This window comes from Nicotiana attenuata, unplaced genomic scaffold, assembly GCF_001879085.1.
Source record: "Nicotiana attenuata strain UT unplaced genomic scaffold, NIATTr2, whole genome shotgun sequence".
In the NCBI taxonomy this organism is placed as follows: Eukaryota; Viridiplantae; Streptophyta; class Magnoliopsida; order Solanales; family Solanaceae; genus Nicotiana; species Nicotiana attenuata.
The window spans coordinates 34,891-55,512 of record NW_017672580.1 but is presented as its reverse complement, the minus strand read 5'-3'; the positions used below and the strand labels follow the sequence as shown (position 1 = coordinate 55,512).

Genomic DNA, 20,622 nt, shown 5'->3' with positions numbered 1-20,622 from the left:
GCAAAAGAAAGATCAGTTTATCATTCAAGTCTGCCTTCGCAAAATGGAAACATACGCAAAATTCCCTTTCCCTTCTAGAACAGACCTGAGGACTAAAATCTGAATAATTAAACTGATTTTGACCAAACATCTTCAGTTGGACGTACCGTCCCAAATTCACCAATTCTGACACCAGGGAACCGTAATCACGACAGAATCCAAATCAACACAGAGTCGGTGTGACCCACATCGGTGGAGTAAAACGATTTCGGGAAAGAGACTTAAATTGACCCTTCAAGGTGCCATCTGCTATATTGAAAATACCCATGTCCAAGCCGCCCCCTTCTACATAGTCACTGTATTGTTCATAAAAATCATCAGTAAAATAAATACAATTGGGGTTAACTCCAGGAAATTGAGAAGCTTGGACTGACAGAGATGCATTAGCACCCAAAAAGATAGCCCTGTCCCCTATTTGTTTGGTTTCCGTCAATGTACCAGCAGCTAAATCAACCTCGTAAACTCGAAAAGAATTTGTATGAAAAATGAGCCGGACCTCCTCATCATCATAAACTTCACGCTCAAAGACAGGTGTGAATGGAAACCTGGGCATTCCCAAACTACCATGTCGCACAACTACAAGTAATGATCCTAGTGATTCTAAGATGTAGTATTCAGCTCTCCTGTGATATCCCATTTGATAGATATCCATTGATGAAGGCAACTGAGCTACTTTTTGAGCCTCAGCACTAGTAACATTGCAAACTAGCACATTGCCTTGCATATCAACTGCATAAAATTTGCCATTAAAGTAAACCACATCGCAATGTTGATCACAAGAATGAGGGTCATAGTTTTCTCTTCTAATCCTGGTCCATTTCAAGTCTCCTGGCCTCCAAAAACTGAGGTACTTATTTTCTCCCTCAATAACCATAAGAACATAATCTGATGTTTTAGAAGGACTAGCCGACAAAACAGCCTTGTCAATAAAATTCCATATATATCGAGTCTTGTTGCGGGTACAATCTTCAGTGGTATTTTGATGAGGCAGTTCAATCTGAACACCGGAAAAAGGATGCAGCAGACTAATTTCACCGTCTATTCCCAAATCCACTGTGACAAGCCATCCCATAGACTCCAGACATCTTTTTCCGTTGGCTTTTGGTATCCTCGTCTTGAAAATCAAGTCATTGCAGAGGTTGAAGAACTTTCTACATGAATTAACGTCGCTTCCTTCTTCCTCGGCTAACATAAGCCATGGAACCCTAGGCAGGTCACTGTTAAAATTTTCCTTGGTGGCCGCAAGTTGCCAGGGTTTGCAGACAGCGGCGAAATTAAGGTAGTCTTCAACCAAATTCAAACGCCTGGCTACGTGAACTAGCACATCATACTCAAGTTCTGACCAATTCGGTATCAAAGATGTACTACTACATAATGTCCTTTTCTTCTTTTTCTTCTCCTCCGGATTTTTGGGACAAACTCCAACTATAAACCCTAGCAGTACCTTTTGTTCTTCCTCTAACTATTTCCCTGACTTTACTCTTCGCCAGTATCTATTTTCCTTCCTTTTCTCATCTTTTTTTCCGCTTCTAACTCTTAGCGAATACTTATCATACACTAGTCCCTCTCCACTTGAATATATGTAAAAATATTTAATATGTACAGACTTAAAAAATATTTAATTTTATTTCTAAATATACCAAAAGTTAGCATTCTAGCATAACATTAAGAACTTTTATTAATAAAGTGAAAAGGCATACTTGTCGAGCAACTCTATCTCCGTTCTTTTAGCATCACGCTATCAATGAAACTTTAGTAGATCTCCCTTATGAAATTTAATTTAATACACGATGTTGGAAGCAATATTTTTTTGATAATCTTTATCTCTTTATATCTTTCAGCTTTAACAATATGAATTGCTCCTTGGCATGATTTGTCTTCTCAAGGTTAATTGCTCTTTTCTGCGAGAATATTCAAACTTCGTTTTCTTTATCTTAATGCAAATGTCCTGCATAAAATCTTTAACTTTATCATATACAACTATAAGTAATATTTGGTTATACATCAATAAGTTTTTATCTTTTGAATAACAATTAGGTAATCAAGTGAGATAAAATTCAAGGAAAGGTCCATATATCTCCTAGCTATAATACTCAAAAATAAAATCTTAAAGCTTGATTGCCACGATCATTTCTTAACATTAGCTTTTTACACCTAGGAATCATCTTTCTAATCTTCCCATTTAACTGAACGAGATTTAGATTGCAGCAATATAAATTCAACAAAGAAGCATTTATAAGACGTGAAAACAAAAGTTTCTCCGCTCTTCTTTTATATATTCTTCTTTCTGCAAGTAAAATTTGAAACATATCTATTAAAAATGAACTAAGAAGACAGTAGCATTAGATGTCTGTTAAACATGATTAGAATGAGGAGAAATATAATCATATATCTCACGGTCTTCATAATTGGTTGTTCCTTACTCTTTTATGAATACATATCAATCTTGTCGTATTGGGACCTAATTTCTAAAATTCTTTAGTTCTAATCTGATCTAGTGGCGAAGAACAACACTTGACAATTTCCGTAAAGCTTCTCGTTGCATCTCCTTGGTCGCCATTTGGATGATACATATATGTCAAAAATAAACCAGAAAAATGACGGCCGACAAAATAGAAAGGATCATTGAGACTTCTTCACATACCATTGTTTCTGTTCGGTATACTAAATTTACAAAGGAGATCAAATGGTTGCAAGAAAATATTAGACAGACTTACTTTAAGGTATCTCCATTGCATGACCATATATAGTACTCCAACCTTATTATAATAATATGATAGAAACGTGAAATGTATGCAACTCTTTGCGTAAAGTTGTTGTGACGATCCGGCCAGTCGTCTCATGTGTTCCCGTTCTGTTTCCCCCGTTTCTGCTTCTTATTGCTTTGTTTATCGGTTCTATGTGTGATCGGGTTGGTTGGCTCGGGTTCGGAGAGGTTTTTGGTGAGGTTTGAGACACTTAGTCTCTTTTGAGGAAGCTTAAGTTGGAAAAGTCAACCAGATGTTGACCTATGTGTTAGAGGGCTCGGATGTGAGTCCCGATGGTTTGGATAGCTTCGGGAGGTGATTTGGGACTTAGGAGCGTGATCAGAATGTGTTTTGGAGGTCCGGAGTAGATTTAGGCTTGAATTGGCGAAATTGGTATTTTGGCGTTTTCCGGTTGATAAGTGAGATTTTGATATAAGAGTCGGAATGGAATTCCGGGAGTTGCAGTAGGTCCGTTGTGTCATTTGGGATTTGTGTACAAAATTTCAGATCATTCGGACGTGGTTTGGTAGACTTTTTGATCAAAAGCGGAATTCGAAAGATTTTTGAATCTTAGGCTTGATTTCGATGTGATTTGGTTGATTCGATGTTGTTTGAGGTGTTTTGAAGATTGGTACAAGTTTGAGTAGTAGTATATGATGTGTTTGTGTTTTTGGTTGAGGTCTCGGGGTGATTTCGGATAGTTGGCGGAAAGTTGGAAGTTGGTTTTGGCAGCTGAAGATGTTCCATTGCTGTCATAACCACACATGCGGCTAGGGGACCGCAGGTGCGGACTCGCAGAAGTGAGTTTGGAGTCGCAGAAGCGGAAAGAGCCTAGGAAGGCAGGAAACGCAGAAGCGGTTGAGGAACCGCACCTGCGATGGCGCAGGTGCAGATTAGGCATCGCAAATACGGAGACTGAGGGGCTTAAGTGAAAACCGCAGAAGCGGTTCATGGACCGCAAAAGCAGTACCGTAGAAGCGGTATCTGGACCGCAGGTGCAAAAAAGTCTAGGCCAGAAGGTATAAAAGCACTCCTTCGCGATTTTTGAGTTGTTCTTCACCATTTCAAGTCGGTTTTGGAGCTTTTTGGGAGATTTTGAAGAGGGAATCGAGGGATATCGTTTGGAGGTAAGATTGTTGAACCTAAAACTCGTTCCTATGGCATTATTTCACTGATTTGGCCTAAGATTAATGGAAATTAAGGATTAAAAATTGGAGAAACTAGGGCTTGGTATTGGAGACCTAGACTTGAGGATTTGAGGGGTCATTTGTGGTCGGGTTTTGGGATTTTTGATATGTATGAACTCGTGGGGAGATAAGAAATCTATTGATGTAAATTTTATCGAATTCCGAGACGCGGGCCCGGGGGTCGGGTTTTTGGTAATTTCGGGATTGATGTTGTAAATTGATTATTTTCGCATGGGCTTCGTTCCCTTAGCATATTTTGACGTCGTGATTTTGAGTTTTGGATAGATTCGATGCGAGTTGAGGCCGATTCGAGGGGCAAAGGCGTCGCGGGCTAGAGTTTCGACCGGATTGAGGTGAGTAATGATTTTAAATGTTGTCCTGAGGGTATGAAACCCCGGATTACATATCGTTGTGCTATATTGAGGTGACACACACGCTAGATGACGAGCGTGGGATCGTGCACCGTTGGGGATTGTGACTTAGTCCGTCCCGAATGACTGTTTTACCGCGTATTTGAATGGAAACTGTTTGCTATCATCATGTTTTGGGCTGAATGCCATATTTGGGCCTCGTGCCAACTATTTGGACCATTAGGGGATTTTACTGATATTTAAAATGATAATTTGGGCTGAGCATCATGTTTTACCCTAGCCCTAGTGGCTTATGAGATTCTGACTGGGTAAGGCCGAGGGCCTGTGTTATGAGGATACACTGATTTATGATTATGAGGCCGAGGGCCTGAGATTGTACCACGAGGTGGCTTGTTGATATGAGGCCGAGAGCCTATTGATTATGCCACGAGATGGCTTGATATTGCGCTTGGGCCCTAAGGGGCCCCTCCAGGAGTCTGCACACCCCCAGTGAGTGCGGGTACCCATTGTGATATGAGATATAGCTCGAGGGGCTGGTATTGTTCCATGTGTTGCCCGAGGGGCTGATTCTGTTGGTATTTTGCCCGAGGGGCGGTTCTTTATGTGTTTATCTTTTCTAGCTGCCTGTCATTTACTTGCTTAACTGTTAAAAAGGCATTTTTAACAGCTTAAACTGAACTAAGGTGACTTTACATGTTTTCACTGGCTTTATACTGCTTCTTTATAGCCTGTTGATGCGCTTTTACGTGATTTCATATTGCTCAGTCTTCATTTATTATTATTACTCACTGAGTTGGAGTACTCACTTTACTCCCTACACCCTGTGTGCAGATTCAGGTGTTTCAGGTCCTGCTTGCGAGGGTTGAGAGCTTCTAGCAGATTTCGGAGATTCACTAGGTAGTTGCTCGGCGTTCGCAGCCCAGTGCTTCTCCCTCTATCTTATCTTCTCTTGTTTTAGTTTTGTTATAGACTATGTAGACTCTTCCTGCTTTTAATCGGTTAGTAGATGCTCGTGACTGGTGACACCCGATATCGGGCTATGTCTATTTCGCAATTGTAATGTTTCACCTTATTTTGGGATTTTAATTATGTTAAAGACTTAATTTGTATTATTTAATTTCTTAACACGAATTGGGAGTGTGTCGGCTGGCCTTGTCTTCACGAGAGGCGCCATCACGATCGGGTTCGGGTTTGGGGTCATGACAAGTTGGTATCAGAGCCTAGGTTATATAGGTCTCACGAGTCATGAGCAGGTTTAGTAGAGTCTCGCGGATCGGTATGGAGACGTCTGTATTTATCCTCGAGAGGCTGCAGAACCTTTAAGAAAAACTTCATATTCTTGAAATTCTTGTCGTGCGAATCTGTTGATCCGATTACTAACTTCTGTTATTCTATTCTCTCACAGATGGTGAGGACACGCGCTACCGGTCAGGATGGACGACCACCAGTAGCACTAGCTGTGGCCACTAGAGACCGAGGACGCGGTCGTGGTCGCGGTAAGGGCAGGGGTGTGGCTCGCACAGCAGCTAGGGCAGCACCTGTAGATCCACCAGCCGTCCCAATTTAGGATCAAGTCCCAGTTGTGGACGCTCCAGCAGCACCAGCTCAGGCACCAGCTGTGCCCATTGTGATTCCGGGTCTTCAGGAGGCCTTGGCTCAGATTCTATCAGTATGCACTGGCCTAGCTCAGGCGGTCTCAGTTACTAATGCCGCATCTACTTCTTAGGACGGGGGAGGCAATCATACTCCTACCGCTCGCACACCTGAGCAGGTCGTGCAGGGACTTCAGACACCGGGGGCACATCCAGCCCAGCCGGTTGCAGCTGCTTAGGACTATGTAGCTCCTTCCATGCCAGAGGACGAGCATCGCAGGTTGGAGAGGTTTGGTCGACTTCATCTTCCGACTTTCAGTGGTGTAGAGGGCGAGGATGCCCAGGGTTTCTTGGATAAGTATCAGAGGATGCTTCGTATAACGGGTATTCTGGAGACCAACGGGGTCTCTTTCACTACTTTTCAGTTTTCTGGAGCTACCTTCACTTGGTGGGAGGCTTTTGAGAGGCGTAGGCCTGTTGGTGCAGCACACCTTACCTGGCAGAATTTCTCCGTTCTCTTTTTGGAGAAGTATGTGCCGCAGTCTTGCAGAGAGGAGCTGCGTAGGCAATTTGAGTGGTTGCGTTAGGGAGAGATGACCGTGACGCAGTATAAGATGAGGTTCTCTGAGTTAGCTCGTCATGCGATTTGGTTGGTTCTGATAGATAGAGAGAGGATTGGAAGGTTTGTTGATGGCCTCACTTATCAACTTCATATTCTCATGACCAGAGAGAGAGTGACTGATGCTACTTTTGAGGAGATTGTAGACATTGCTCGTGAGATTGAGTCAGTTCGTCGCCGGGAGCGAGAGGAGAGAGAGGCCAAAAGGCCTCGAGGTTCTGGTAGTTATAGTGGTGCTCCTTTGAAAGGTCAGTTTCAGCACGACAGAGGGCGTCCATTCAGGCATGCTCATCCAGCTCGCCCAGGTTATCATGGGGCGTCATCGGGTCATGGTTCACACAGTTCTCATCAGGGTCAGTCATCACTTAGTGCCCTTCCAGCCCGGAGTTCGTCCCGTGCTCCATCAGTTCAGGGCTCTTCTATGCCAGGTGCATCTGCTAGTCATTATGGTGCTAGGGGTTCCCTTCAGTCCCCATCTCCAGCACCCGGGAGTTGCTATGAGTGTGGAGAGATGGGTCATATGTGGAGGCAGTGTCCTCGTCGTCTTGAGGGTTCATCTCAGCAGAGGAGTCAGCCATCGGCTTCAGCGCGAGTTACTTCACCACCACCCACCCAGCCAGCTAGGGGTGGAGGTCAGTCAGCTAGGGGTCGCCCTAGAGGGGGAGGTCGATCAGGTGGCGGTCAGGCCCATTTCTATGCACTTCAAGCTAGACTCGATGCTATTGCTTCAGATGCTGTTATTACAGGTATTGTCTCAGTCTGCCACAGAGATGCTTCTGTATTATTTGATCCCGGTTCCACCTTTTCTTTTATGTCATCATACTTTGCTCGTTATTTGGATACACCCCGTGAATCTCTTGTTTCGCCTGTTCATGTATCTACTCTGGTGTGCGATACTCTTGTTGTAGACCGTATGTATCGGTCATGTGTGGTGACATTGGGGGTCCGGAGACCCGAGTGGATCTGTTGTTATTATGTATGATAGACTTTGATGTTATTTTGGGCATGGATTGGCTATCCCCGTGTTGTGCTATTCTGGACTGTCATGATAAGACAATGACAATGGCTATACTGGGTGTGCCACGGATTGAGTGGCGAGGTTTGACTGATTATGTTCCCAGTAGGGTAATCTCATTCTTGAAGGCCCATCATATGATTGGGAAGGGTTGTCTTTCGTATCTAGCCTTTGTGAGGGATGTCGGTGCAGAGACTCCCAGATTCTATTCCAGTTGTGAGTGATTTTCCCGATGTGTTTCCTGCAGACCTGCCGGGCATGCCACCGGACAAGGATATTGATTTTGGTATTGACCTGGTGCCGGGCACTCAGCCCATTTCTATTCCCCCGTATCGTATGGCACCAACGGAGTTGAAAGATTTAAAAGAGCAACTTCAAGAACTTTTTGATAAGGGGTTCATTCGGTCTAGTATGACGCCTTGGGGTGCGCCGGTTCTATTTATGAAGAAGAAAGATGACACAATGAGGATGTGCATTGATTATAGGCAGTTGAACAAAGTAATAGTTAAGAACAAGTATCCTTTGCCTCACATTGATGATTTATTGGACCATCTTTCGGGAGCGAGAGTGTTCTCCAAGATTGATTTCTGTTCAGGTTATCACCAGTTGAAGATTAGGGACTCAGATGTTCTTAAGACGGCTTTCAGGACCCGATATGGTCATTATGAGTTCTTGGTGATGTCTTTTAGGTTGACCAATGCCCCAGAAACGTTCATGCATTTGATGAACATCGTGTTCTGGCCTTATCTCGACTTGTTTGTCATAGTCTTCATTGATGATATTCTGGCGTATTCGCGTAGTCAGAAGGAGCACGCGGAGCATTTGAGAGTTGTGTTACAGAGATTGAGGGAGGAGGAACTTTATGCAAATTTCTCCAAGTGTGAGTTTTGGCTGGGTTTAGTGGCTTTCTTGGGGCACGTGGTGTCCAGTGAGGGTATTCAAGTTGATCCGAAGAAGATAGAGGCGGTTCAGAGTTGGCCCAGACTGTCCTCAGCCACCGAGATTCGCAGCTTTCTTGGTTTGGGGGGTTATTATCGCCGGTTTGTTCAGGGATTTTCATCTATCGCATCGCCCTTGACCAAGTTGACTCAGAAGGGTGCTTCATTTGTGTGGTCGGATGAGTGTGAGGAGAGCTTTCAGAAGCTTAAGACAGCCTTGACCACATCTCCAGTGTTAGTTTTGCCATCAGCTTCAGGTTCATATACCGTGTATTGTGATGCTTCGAGAGTTGTTATTGAGTGTGTATTGATGTAGGAGGGTAGAGTTATTGCTTATGCCTCTCGTCAGTTGAAGCTCCATGAGAAGAACTACCATGTTCATGATTTGGAGTTGGCTGCCATTGTTCACGCGCTGAAGATTTGGAGGCTTTATTTGTATGTTGTGTCTTGTGAGGTGTTTACTGATCCTCGTAGCCTCCAACACCTGTTCAAGTGGAAGGATATCAATTTGAGGCAGTGGAGATGGTTGGAGTCTTTAAAGGATTATGATATCCCTATATTGTACCATCTGGGGAAGGCCAATATGGTGGCCGATGCTTTGAGCCGAAAGGCGGTGAGTATGGGGAGTTTGCCATATATTCCAGTTGGGGAGAGACCTCTTGTAGTTGATTTTCAGGCCTTGGCCAATCGGTTCGTGAGGCTGGATATTTCGGATCCCAGTCGGGTTTTGGCTTGTGTGATTTCTCTGTCTTCCTTATATGATCGCATCAAAGAGCGCCAGTATGATGATCCGCATTTGCTTGTCCTTAAGGATAGAGTTCAGCACGATAATGCCAGAGATGTGACTATTGGTAATGATGGGGTGTTGAGGATGCAGGGCCGGATTTGTGTGCCCAATGTGGATGGGCTTCGGAAGTTGATTCTGGAGAAGGCCCATAGCTCACGGTATTCCATTAATCTGGGTGGGGTGAAGATGTAGCAGGATCTGAGACAGCATTATTGGTGGAGGATAACGAAGAAAGACATTGTGGGATTTATAGCTCGGTGTCTCAATTATCAGCAGGTGAAATATGAGCATCAGAGACTGGGTGGCTTGCTTCAGCAGATGGATATTCCAGAGTGGAAGTGGGAGCGGATCACTATGGACTTTGTTGTTGGACTTTCACGGACCTTGAAGAAGTTTGATGCTATTTGGGTGATCGTGGATCGGCTGACCAAGTCCACGCACTTCATTCCTGTGTGTACTACCTATTCTTCAGAGCGGTTGACAGAGATCTATATCCGGGAGATTGTTCGTTTGCATGGTGTTCTAGTTTCCATCATTTCAGCTAGGGGCACTCAGTTTACTTTTCAGTTTTGGAGGTCTGTGCAGCGAGAGTTGGGTACTCAGGTTGAGTTGAGCACTACTTTTCACCCCAGACAGACGGGCAGTCCGCGCGCACTATTCAGATACTGGAGGACATGTTGCGTGCTTGTGTCATTGATTTCGGAGGGTCATGGGATCAGTTTCTATCGCTTGCAGAGTTTGCTTATAACAACAGCTACCAGTCGAGTATTCAGATGGCTCCATATGAGGCTTTGTATAGGAGGCGGTGTAGATCTCCAGTTGGTTGGTTTAACCGGGTGAGGCTAGATTATTGGGGACGGACTTGGTACATGATGCTTTAGAAAATGTGAAGGTGATTCAGGAGAGGCTTCGTACAGCGCAGTCGAGACAAAAGAGTTATGCTGACAGGAAGGTTCGGGATATGTCCTACATGGTTGGTGAGAAGGTTCTGTTGAAGGTTTCACTCAAGAAGGGTGTTATGAGATTTGGAAAGAAGGGTAAATTGAGTCCTCGGTTCATTGGGCCTTTTGAGGCTTCGGAGGATTGGGGAGGTGGCTTATGAGCTTGCTTTTCCACCCAGCTTGTCGAGTGTGCATCCGGTATTTCATGTTTCTATGCTCCGGAAGTACATTGGGGACCCGTCTCATGTTCTGGATTTCAGCATGGTGCAGTTAGATGGTGATTTGACCTATGACGTGGAGCTAGTAGCTATTTTGGAGTGTCAGGTTCGAAAGTTGAGGTCAAAGGATATAGCTTCAGTGAAAGTGCAGTGGAGAGGTCTGCCCATGGAGGAGGCTACCTGGGAGAGCGAGCGGGAGGTGCGGAGAAGATATCCTCACTTGTTTGAGGCTTCATGTATGTTTCTTGACTCGTTCGAGGATGAACGTTTGTTTAAGAGGGGGAGGATGTGATGACCCGGCCAGTCGTCTCATGTGTTCCCGCTCTATTTCCCCCGTTTCTGCTTCTTATTGCTTTGTTTATCGATTCTATGTGTGATCGGGTTGGTTGGCTCGGGTTCGGAGAGGTTTTTGGTAAGGTTTGAGACACTTAGTCTCTTTTGAGGAAGCCTAAGTTAGAAAAGTCAACCGAATGTTGACCTATGTATTAGAGGGCTCGGATGTGAGTCCTGATGGTTTGGATAGCTTCGGGAGGTGATTTGGGACTTAGGAGCGTGATCGGAATGTGTTTTGGAGGTCCGGAGTAGATTTAGGTTTGAATTGGCGAAATTAGTATTTTGGCGTTTTCCGGTTGATAGGTGAGATTTTGATATAGGGGTCGGAATGGAATTCCGGGAGTTGCAGTAGGTCCGTTGTGTCATTTGGGATGTGTGTGCAAAATTTCAGATCATTCGGACGTGTTTTGGTAGACTTTTTGATCAAAAGCGAAATTCGGAAGATTTTGGAATCTTAGGCTTGATTTTGATGTGATTTGGTTGATTCGATGTTGTTTGAGGTGTTTTGAAGATTGGTACATGTTTGAGTAGTAGTATATGATGTGTTTGTGTTTTTGGTTGAGGTCCCGGGGGCCTCGGGGTGATTTCGGATGGTTGGCGGAAAGTATGGAAGTTGGTTTTGGCAGCTGAAGATGTTCCATTGCTGTCATTACCGCACCTGGGGCTAGGAGACCGCAGGTTCGGTCTCGCAGAAGCGAGTTTGGAGTCGCAGAAGCGGAAAGAGCCTAGGAAGGCAGGAACCGCAGAAGCGGTTGAGGAACCGCACCTCCGATGGTGCAGGTGCGGGGACTTAGGGGCTTAAGTGAAAATCCTAGAAGCGGTTCATGGACCGCAAAAGCGGTACAGCAGAAGCGGTATCTGGACCGTAGGTGCGAAAAAGCCTGGGCCAGAAGGTATAGAAGCACTCCTTCGCGATTTTTGAGTTGTTCTTCACCATTTCAAGTCGGTTTTGGAGCTTTTTGGGAGATTTTGAAGAGGGAATCGAGGGATATCGTGAAGGTAAGATTGTTGAACCTAAAACTCGTTCCTATGGCATTATTTCACTAATTTGGCCTAAGATTATTTGAAATTAAGGGTTAAAAATTGGGGAAACTAGGGCTTGGTATTGGAGACCTAGACTTGAGGATTTGAGGGGTCATTTGTGGTCGAATTTTGGGACTTTTGATATGTATGAACTCGTTGGGAGATAAATAATCTATTGATGTAAATTTTATCGAATTCCAAGACGTGGGCCCCGGGGTCGGGTTTTGGTTAATTTCGGGATTGATGTTGTAAATTGATTATTTTCGCATGGGCTTCGTTCTGTTAGCATATTTTGACGTCGTAATTCTGATTTTTGGATAAATTCGACGCGAGTTGAGGCCGATTCGAGGGGCAAAGGCATCGCCGGCTATAGTTTGGACCGGATTGAGGTGAGTATGATTTTAAATGTTGTCTCGAGGATATCATACCCCGGATTACACATCGTTGTGCTATATTGAGGTGATGCACACGCTAGATGACGAGCGTGGGATCGTGCACCGTTGGGGATTGTGAATTAGTCCGTCCCGAATGACTGTTTTACCGCGTATTTGAATGGAAACTATTTGCTATCATCATGTTTTGGGCTGAATGCCATATTTGGGCCTCGTGCCAACTATTTGGACCATTAGGGAATTTTTACTGATATTTCCTCACTGTTTTGAATTATTCTTTGTACTCAGTCATGCTATATTCTACTATTTTCATAACTCTGCCATGTTTACTCTGTTTTAACAGATTAAATAATATTTTAAATGATAATTTGGGCTGAGCATCATGTTTTACCGTTGCCCTAGTGGCTTATGAGATTCTGACTCGGTAAGGCCGAGGGCCTGTGTTGTGAGGATACACTGATTTATGATTATGAGGCCGAGGGCCTGAGATTGTACGCCACGAGGTGGCTTGTTGATATGAGGCCGAGAGCCTATTGATTATGCCACGAGATGGCTTGATATTGCGCTTGGGCAGTAAGGGGCCCCTCCAGGAGTCTGCACACCCCCAGTGAGTGCGGTACCGATTGTGATATGAGATATAGCCCGAGGGGCTGGTATTGTTCCATGTGTTGCCCGAGGGGCTGATTCTGTTGGTATTTTGCCCGAGGGGCGGTTCTTTATCTGTTTATCTTTTCTAGTTGCCTGTCATTTACTTGCTTAACTGTTAAAAAGGCATTTTTAACAGCTTAAACTGAACTAAGGTGACTTTACATGTTTTCATTGGCTTTATACTGCTTCTTTATAGCCTGTTGATGTGCCTTTACGTGATTTCATATTGCTCAGTCTTCATTTATTATTATTACTCACTGAGTTGGAGTACTCACTTTACTCCCTGCACCCCGTGTGCAGATTCAGGTGTTTCAGGTCCTGCTTGCGAGGGTTGAGAGCTTCTAGCAGATTTCGGAGATTCACTAGGTAGCTTCTCGGCGTTCGCAGCCCAGTGCTTCTCCCTCTATCTTATTTTCTCTTGTTTTAGTTCTATAATAGATTATGTAGACGCTTAGATGCTCGTGACTGGAGAGACTAGGTGCCGCCACGATAGTTCACGGAGGGCGAACTGGGGTCGTGACAGGGTAATTTCTGGAAAATAACCGACCAAAGTTACTCGGTTATTAGGTCAACATTGGTCAGAATTATCAATCACTTTTATATTTACTATCTAAATAATGTAAATGTAATCCGTCAATACTTTTGTAATACAAATAATGAATACACTAACACATACTATATATATAGGTCAAACGTTTTATTTTTATTATTCAACGATGCATCTAAGTAAGTTATAAGTCGATGAATCAATTTACAAATAGATATATTTTATGATAAATTAAATATACTAGTTAGGATCTTCACAAGTCTATCCCTAAAAGAACCCGACCCTGTGGACAGTTAATAAAATAAATGATTATAGTTAATTATAGTTTTTTATAGTTTACAATAAATTTTTTTATAGCTTATAATATTTTAAGAAATGAAAACAAAAAAAAACAACTTTTTTTTAATAAAATAACCGACCAAATATGGTCGGTATTTGGTCAAACGGTCAACACTTAATGTAACGACCAACGTTGGTCGGTAAGTCTAAAAACTGACCTGAAATATATGAGATTCCCCCATTTTTCATACCTCTCTTCTCAAAATTCCCTTAACTCCCACTCAATACCTTCCCCTCTCCTTCTCTATTTCCCTCACACAAATCCTATTACCCACCCCGCGTCGCCACCGCCCAGCTGCCGCTGCCACTGCCACTGCCACTGCCGCGCCTCTCCTTCTACACCTCCTAAAAATTCTAGGTTTGAATTACAGCTTATATCTTTTGTGTATAAATCTAATGTTTTATTTATTAGCTATGAATTAGTTTTAATTGATTATTCAACCTTTTATTTTATAGAAATTTAGCGTTTAGGTCTTGTTTTAATTGAATTGATTACATATGGTATAAATTGAATGTTTGAGTTTGTATTCTCTTGAATAGTTTAGTGTCACGACCCAGGTTTTCCACCCTTACGAGTCGTGATGGCGCATACTCGTGAAAGCTAGGCAAGCCGAATATTATAAAATCATTACCCTTTTTATTCAGCATGTTCAACAATTCAAAGTAATAAGTGATTAAACAACGGAATAAATTAAATAATTAGAAATGCGGAAGACGAGAAACTTAATAGTTCAACCAAACACTGCTACATAATCTGAAGTACAATACTACCCAGAATTTGGTGTCACAAGTCACAGACTATCTAAGAATACTACAAATAAGGTCTGAATAGAAATACACACATCTGTCTCTGAATAAGTAAAAACAGAAAAGGGAAATGATAGGAGGAGATGCCAAGGCCTGTGGACGTCTGCAGGACTGCCTTAGGTCGCCTGAATGGACTGAAGACAACACCCTCACTGCGGTCCAAACGCTCCAGTATCAGTATCTGCACACAGTGCAGAGTGTAGTATCAGCACAATCGACCCTATATGCTGGTAAGTGCCTAGCCTAACCTCGGCGAAGTAGTGACGAGGCTAGGACCAGACTACCAAAATAATCCTGTGCAGTTAAATCATATACAACGGAAAATAAAAGAAGATAATTACAGCTAAAGTATCGCGGGGGAAACATGTTGTGGGGAGTAGCAGATATCAACAAAATACCATAGAGAAATGCAAGGAACGCCATAAATCAATTACCAACAAAAGATAAGGAATAACAAGTACACATGTAATACCGTTGCAGGCGTGCAACCCGATCCCATTTCATATAATACCGTTGCAGGCGTGCAACCCGCTCCCATTTCATATAGTACCGTTTTAGGCATGCAACCCGCTCCCATTTCATATATCAACACCAATCATAAAAGAATCCCGACAAAGAAACAATAATATCACAAAAACATCCCGGCAAGGGAACAATAATAAAAAAACAACATCCCGGCAAGGGAACAATAATATCACAACAATATCCCGGCAAGGGAACAATAATGATAATCCTCATATGAAGCACGAATAAACCACAACGGAGTCACAATAATTACAATACAAGACTCATAAGCATGCTTGACACCAATATAGATACTTATCACCATGCCTATACATCGTACTCCACAATTAACACATAAATATTAGACACAACTCCTAATACCTCAAGCTAAGGTTAGACCAAACACTTACTTCAAACTTCCACGGCCAACTCAAGCCTCAAACACCGCATTTCCTTTAGAATTCGCCTCCAAACTCGTATCTATGATTTGGTGTTGATTTTTATTCTTCAAAAATCGCCTAGGTTCTGATTTTGGGGAGGCAGATGTGAGAAAATGGTCTATTCCCGTTTCTGTTACTGTTTAAAAGAGCTGGGTGATAGTGTTCATCGCGTTCGCGAGAACACTATCGCGGTCGCGAAGAGCTGCCATAAGTGGACTTACGTGATCGCGAGTCCTCCTATGCATTCGCGAAGGGTTGGCCCCCTGACCTTCGCGTTCGCGGACCAGCGTACGCGTTCGCGTAGAAGAACGACAACATCCCAGACCAGCCCCCATTTTACCCTACGCATTCGCGGGACAAGGGTCGCGTTCGCATAGAGCAGCCCCCCAGTTGCTCCGCGTTCGCGCCCCTTACTTCGCGTTCGCATAGAACAAAATCACCCCAGCCCCAATTTCCCTTTCGCGATCCCGTGAAAGACTTCGCGATCGGGAAGCACAGAAGGTCTGTGCATCAGAAGCAGCATTTCTGCAACTTTTCCTAAGTATAAAAACATCCCGAAATCCATCTGAAACTCACCCGAGCCCTCGGGGCTCCAAACCTAACATGCATACTAACCCAAAAACAACATATGAACTTATTCGTGCGATCAAATCGCATTAACACCTTTAACAACGAATTTAGCATCAAAATCAAAGAAAAATCTCAAGAACACTTAAGTTTCAAATTTCACAACCGAGGGTCCGATTCATGTCATTTCAAGTCCGTTTCTTCCCAAATTTTACAGGCTCAATCTAAAAGCCATATAAGACCTGTACCGGGCTTTGGAACCAAGATACGAGCCCAATACCATCAATTTCAAAAACATTTAAAATTTCCAAATACTCATATATATTCCAGAAAGCAATTTTCTTTAAAAGTTCATTTCTCGGTCTTGGGACCTCGGAATTCGATTCCGGGCATACGCCCAAGTCCCATATTTTCCTACGGACCCTCCAGGACCGTCAAATCACGGGTCCATGTCCGTTTACCTAAAATGTTGACCAAAGTCAACCTAAATTCATTATAAAAGAAAGATTCATCATTTTTCACAAATTTTTACATAATAGCTTTCCGGATACACGCTCGGACTGCACACTCAAATCGAGGTGAGACAAATAGGAGGTTTTTAAGGCCTCAGAACACAGAAGTTATTTCTAAAACAAGTGATGACGTTTCGGGTCATCACATTCTCCACCTCTAGAACAACCATTCATCCTCGAACGGACATAAGAAGAAGTACCTGAGTCGGAGAAAATATGGGGATAACAGCTCCGCATATCGGACTCGAACTCCCAGGTCGATGCCTCAGCAGGCTGACCTCTCCACTGAACACGAACAGAAGGGAAAATCTTCGATCTCAATTGACGAACCTGCCGGTCTAGAATAGCTACCGGCTCCTCCTCATATGACAAATCCTTGTCCAATTGGACAATGCTGAAGTCGAACACGTGGGATGGATCGCCGTGATACTTCCGAAGCGTGGACACATGAAACACTGGATGCACAGCTGATAAACTCGGCGTCAACGCAAGTTTGTAAGTCACCTCATCAAGAATCTCAAACGGGCCAATGAACCTAGGGCTAATCTTGCCCTTCTTTCCAAATCTCATCACGCCCTTCATAGGCAACACTCGAAGCAACACCCGCTCGCCGACCATGAATGCCACATCGCGAACCTTACGGTCGACATAACTCTTTTGCCCGAACTGAGCTATACGAAGCCTATCTTGAATGATCCTGACCTTGTCCAAGGCATCCTGCACTAGATCCGTACCCAACAACCGGGCCTCTTACGGCTCAAACCACCCAACCGGCGACCGATACCACCTACCATGTAAAGCCTCATAAGGAGCCATCTGGATGCTCGACTGGTAGCTGTTGTTGTAGGAAAACTCCGCTAAAGGCAAAAACTGATCCCACGAGCCTCCAATGTCAATGACACAAGCTCCGAGTATATCCTCCAAAATTTAAATAGTACGCTCGGACTGTCCGTCCGTCTGAGGATGAAATGATGTGCTCAACTCGATTCGTGTGCCCAACTCAAGCTGAAATGCTCTCCAGAAATGTGAGGTAAACTGCGTACCTCAGTCCAAAATGATAGACACGGGCACACCATGAAGACGAACAATCTCCCGGATATAGATCTCAGCTAACCTCTCAGAAGAATAGGAGACTGCCACAGGAATGAAATGTGCTGACTTGGTTAGCCTATCAACAATAACCCACACTACGTCGAACTTCCTCTGAGTCCTTGGGAGTCAGACAACAAAGTCCATAGTGATACGCTCCCACTTCCACTCGGGAAGCTCAATCCTCTGAAACAAACCACAAGGTCTCTGATGCTCGTACTTTACCTGCTGACAGTTCAAACATCCACCAATAATGCTACCGCAAATCCTGATACATCTTAGCGGCGCCCGGATGAATAGAGTACCGAGAACTATGTGCCTCTTCTAAAATCAACTCTCTGAGCCCACCCACATTAGGCACACAAACTCGACCCTGCAACCTTAAAACCCCATCACTTCCTAATGTAACCTGTGAGCACGTGATTTTTGTCCTATATGAATTACTCCCATAATTCAAACAAAATAAATTTTTCCCGTTGTTTGCAATTTCGTGGATTTTCGTAGCATTTTTGCTAATTGTTTGCATTTGTCTGTGCACGTTTATTTAATTTAATTCATGAAAAATACAAAAAAATATATTGCATTTGCATTTAGGATTTAATTTTATATTTTTAGATTAATTGGTAAATAGTTTGTTGCATAAAAAATGGAAAAATCACAAAAAATAATTCATTTTGCATTTTTTTTAGTTTTGAATTTCGAATTTTGTAGTTTTTCTTTTAATTTGGTATTTAATTATTTGTGGTAATTGTTATTAAGTAATGAGTCTAATTTGGTAGGGTAATTTGGTTTAATAATTAATTTAGGTTTAAATTTTAATTTGAAAAGAAAAGATTTTGAAATTGAAAAAAAAAAGAAAAAAGAAGAAAAGAAAATAAATTGAAAGGAAAGTCTGCTTGGGCCATTCTCTTAATTTACATTCTTCAGGCCCAAGTATCTTACCCAAATACCCGGCTAAACCTGTTATAACCGGCCCAACACCCATTCCAAAAACCGGCCTGCCCTGCCATTAAGCCAAACGACACCGTTTCGCCCTATCTCATCTCAACCGTTGGATCATCAACAAGATCCAATGGACCGGAACTGACCCCTTGATCACGCCCAACTATGCCTTATAAAAAGGACAATGCGGTCGTTGCAAATATAATCCGATTTACAAGTCCGGAGTCGAATCCCACAGAGAACTAAGGTTTAGCTACAGCTGTTCACTATCACCAAGAAGACAAGCTTGAACAATTCTTAACTTATAGATATTAAGATTCTTGTGTTTAACTAATTAACTAACAAATTAAAATAGTAAATTAACAACTAACGAGGGTTAGAGAAAAGATTAAGGAGGTCTAGAGTTATGATTTCCCCTATTGTTGGAATCCTTCCCGCTATGTCTTCTATAATTTCGCCTAAGTATTCTCTACCGATCATGAGCACTCTTATTGCCGTAAATCTCTCCCGAGTAATTACGACAATTTACTAGACGCACTCTCCCGAGCTATGCTAGCTGGCTTTTAATACAGCTCACATCAGATCGCACCCAAGGCTTCGTTATCCCTAATCCCGCCTTTAAACCCTTGGTTATTGATCCCTCATATACTCTGGGAGTGGTGTTGCTCAACAATTACCTAAATATGCACTCTCTCCCGAGTTATGCATACTAAATAGGCACAGCTAATTGAGAGCTCTTCAACCAACCACAATATAAACGTAGTTGAACAAATAGAGAAAAGCTATGGCTAATTTATATAAAAACATAACAAGAATTTATCCTACAAAAGGTTCTATCAAACTCTAGATAACAAATTAGCTATTCATAATAGTATGTAAAACTACAATACTAAAAGTCATAACCAACAATGAAAAATAGGAAGAGGAAGGAAAAAACTCGTAGAAGAATTCTCCGCCTTGCTCCCAATGTGTTCTTGCCTCCAAGGGTGTTGTCTAACCCTAAAGTAGTGTCTCTCCGCCTCCTTAGGTCTAATTTGTGTCCAAAATATATCCCCCTCTTGTTCTTGGCCGGCCTCCTTTGTTTAATATAGGGTTTAGGACTTAAAATCCCATGTTTTGCACTTTAGTCCCTGAAATTTCGCTTCTTGCCGCGGTTTTGCCACGGTCGCGGTGGAACCGCGGCCAAACATGCCCTCTGATTCTTCAGTTGTCCGCGACCATCTTCTACCGCGGTTCTGCCGCGGTCGCGGAAAAACCGCGGTTTTTCACCCTGTTTTGTTTGGAATTTGGAAAAACGTAAAACATGAAAGTTGTAGCCCATTGAGTTAGCTTTCCAACCATATATTTGGGAGCCCAAATGGAGTTCTGAGCAAAAAGTTATGTCTATTTTACTAGACAGTGCGCAATATGCCTCCTCAAGTCTTCGTTCGTACTTAATTATCAAATTTGACCTTCGAACACGATCCCGGCTTAATTCCTTGAGCTTTTACTCAGACTTCAAAGCTTCAAATCACTTAAATTCATTCCATAACATCTATATAGCTCGGAATCACACCTACAAGGCATAAAACACACAATTAGTGCAAAACACTAGCGGTTAAAGCGCAAACTCAATTAAAGTGCAGTAAATTCGAGTGTAATAAGCGACTAAAATATGAAATTATAGCCTATCATCAACACCCCACACTTAAACCATTGCTCGTCCTCGAGCAATCAAACTACACTTTTTTATAGACACGACCTTTTTAAACAATTCTCCTAACTCATCACACCAAGAGTATTTAAAACTAGACTAAGCACAAAAGCGTAACATCTTCACCTCAAGATTTGACTCACAAGTACCACACGTTATTCACAACTCACCCACTTACTCTAATATAGAGGTCACTGACATTACCTTTCCTTAATAAATCAAGTGCCCTCATTCAACAAAAGAGAGTAGTTCCACACAATAAAATTTAAGAATACTTAGGAACTCAAGATAGAAAAAATTCACTCACTCTCAGAAATAACATTCATATGCCA

At 42.9% G+C, this 20,622-nt stretch overlaps 1 protein-coding gene across 1 annotated transcript in view; it reads right to left on the bottom strand.

The window, feature by feature from the left end:
• Nucleotides 1-202: 202 nt before the first annotated feature.
• Nucleotides 203-20,622, bottom strand: part of LOC109213732 (F-box protein At2g26160-like) — a 43,811-nt gene continuing 23,391 nt past the window's right edge. Inside the window, exon 4 of the mRNA XM_019377563.1 lies at nt 203-1,377. Within this exon, the coding sequence (XP_019233108.1) occupies nt 203-1,377 (1,175 nt within the window). The remainder of the gene's footprint in view (nt 1,378-20,622) is intronic.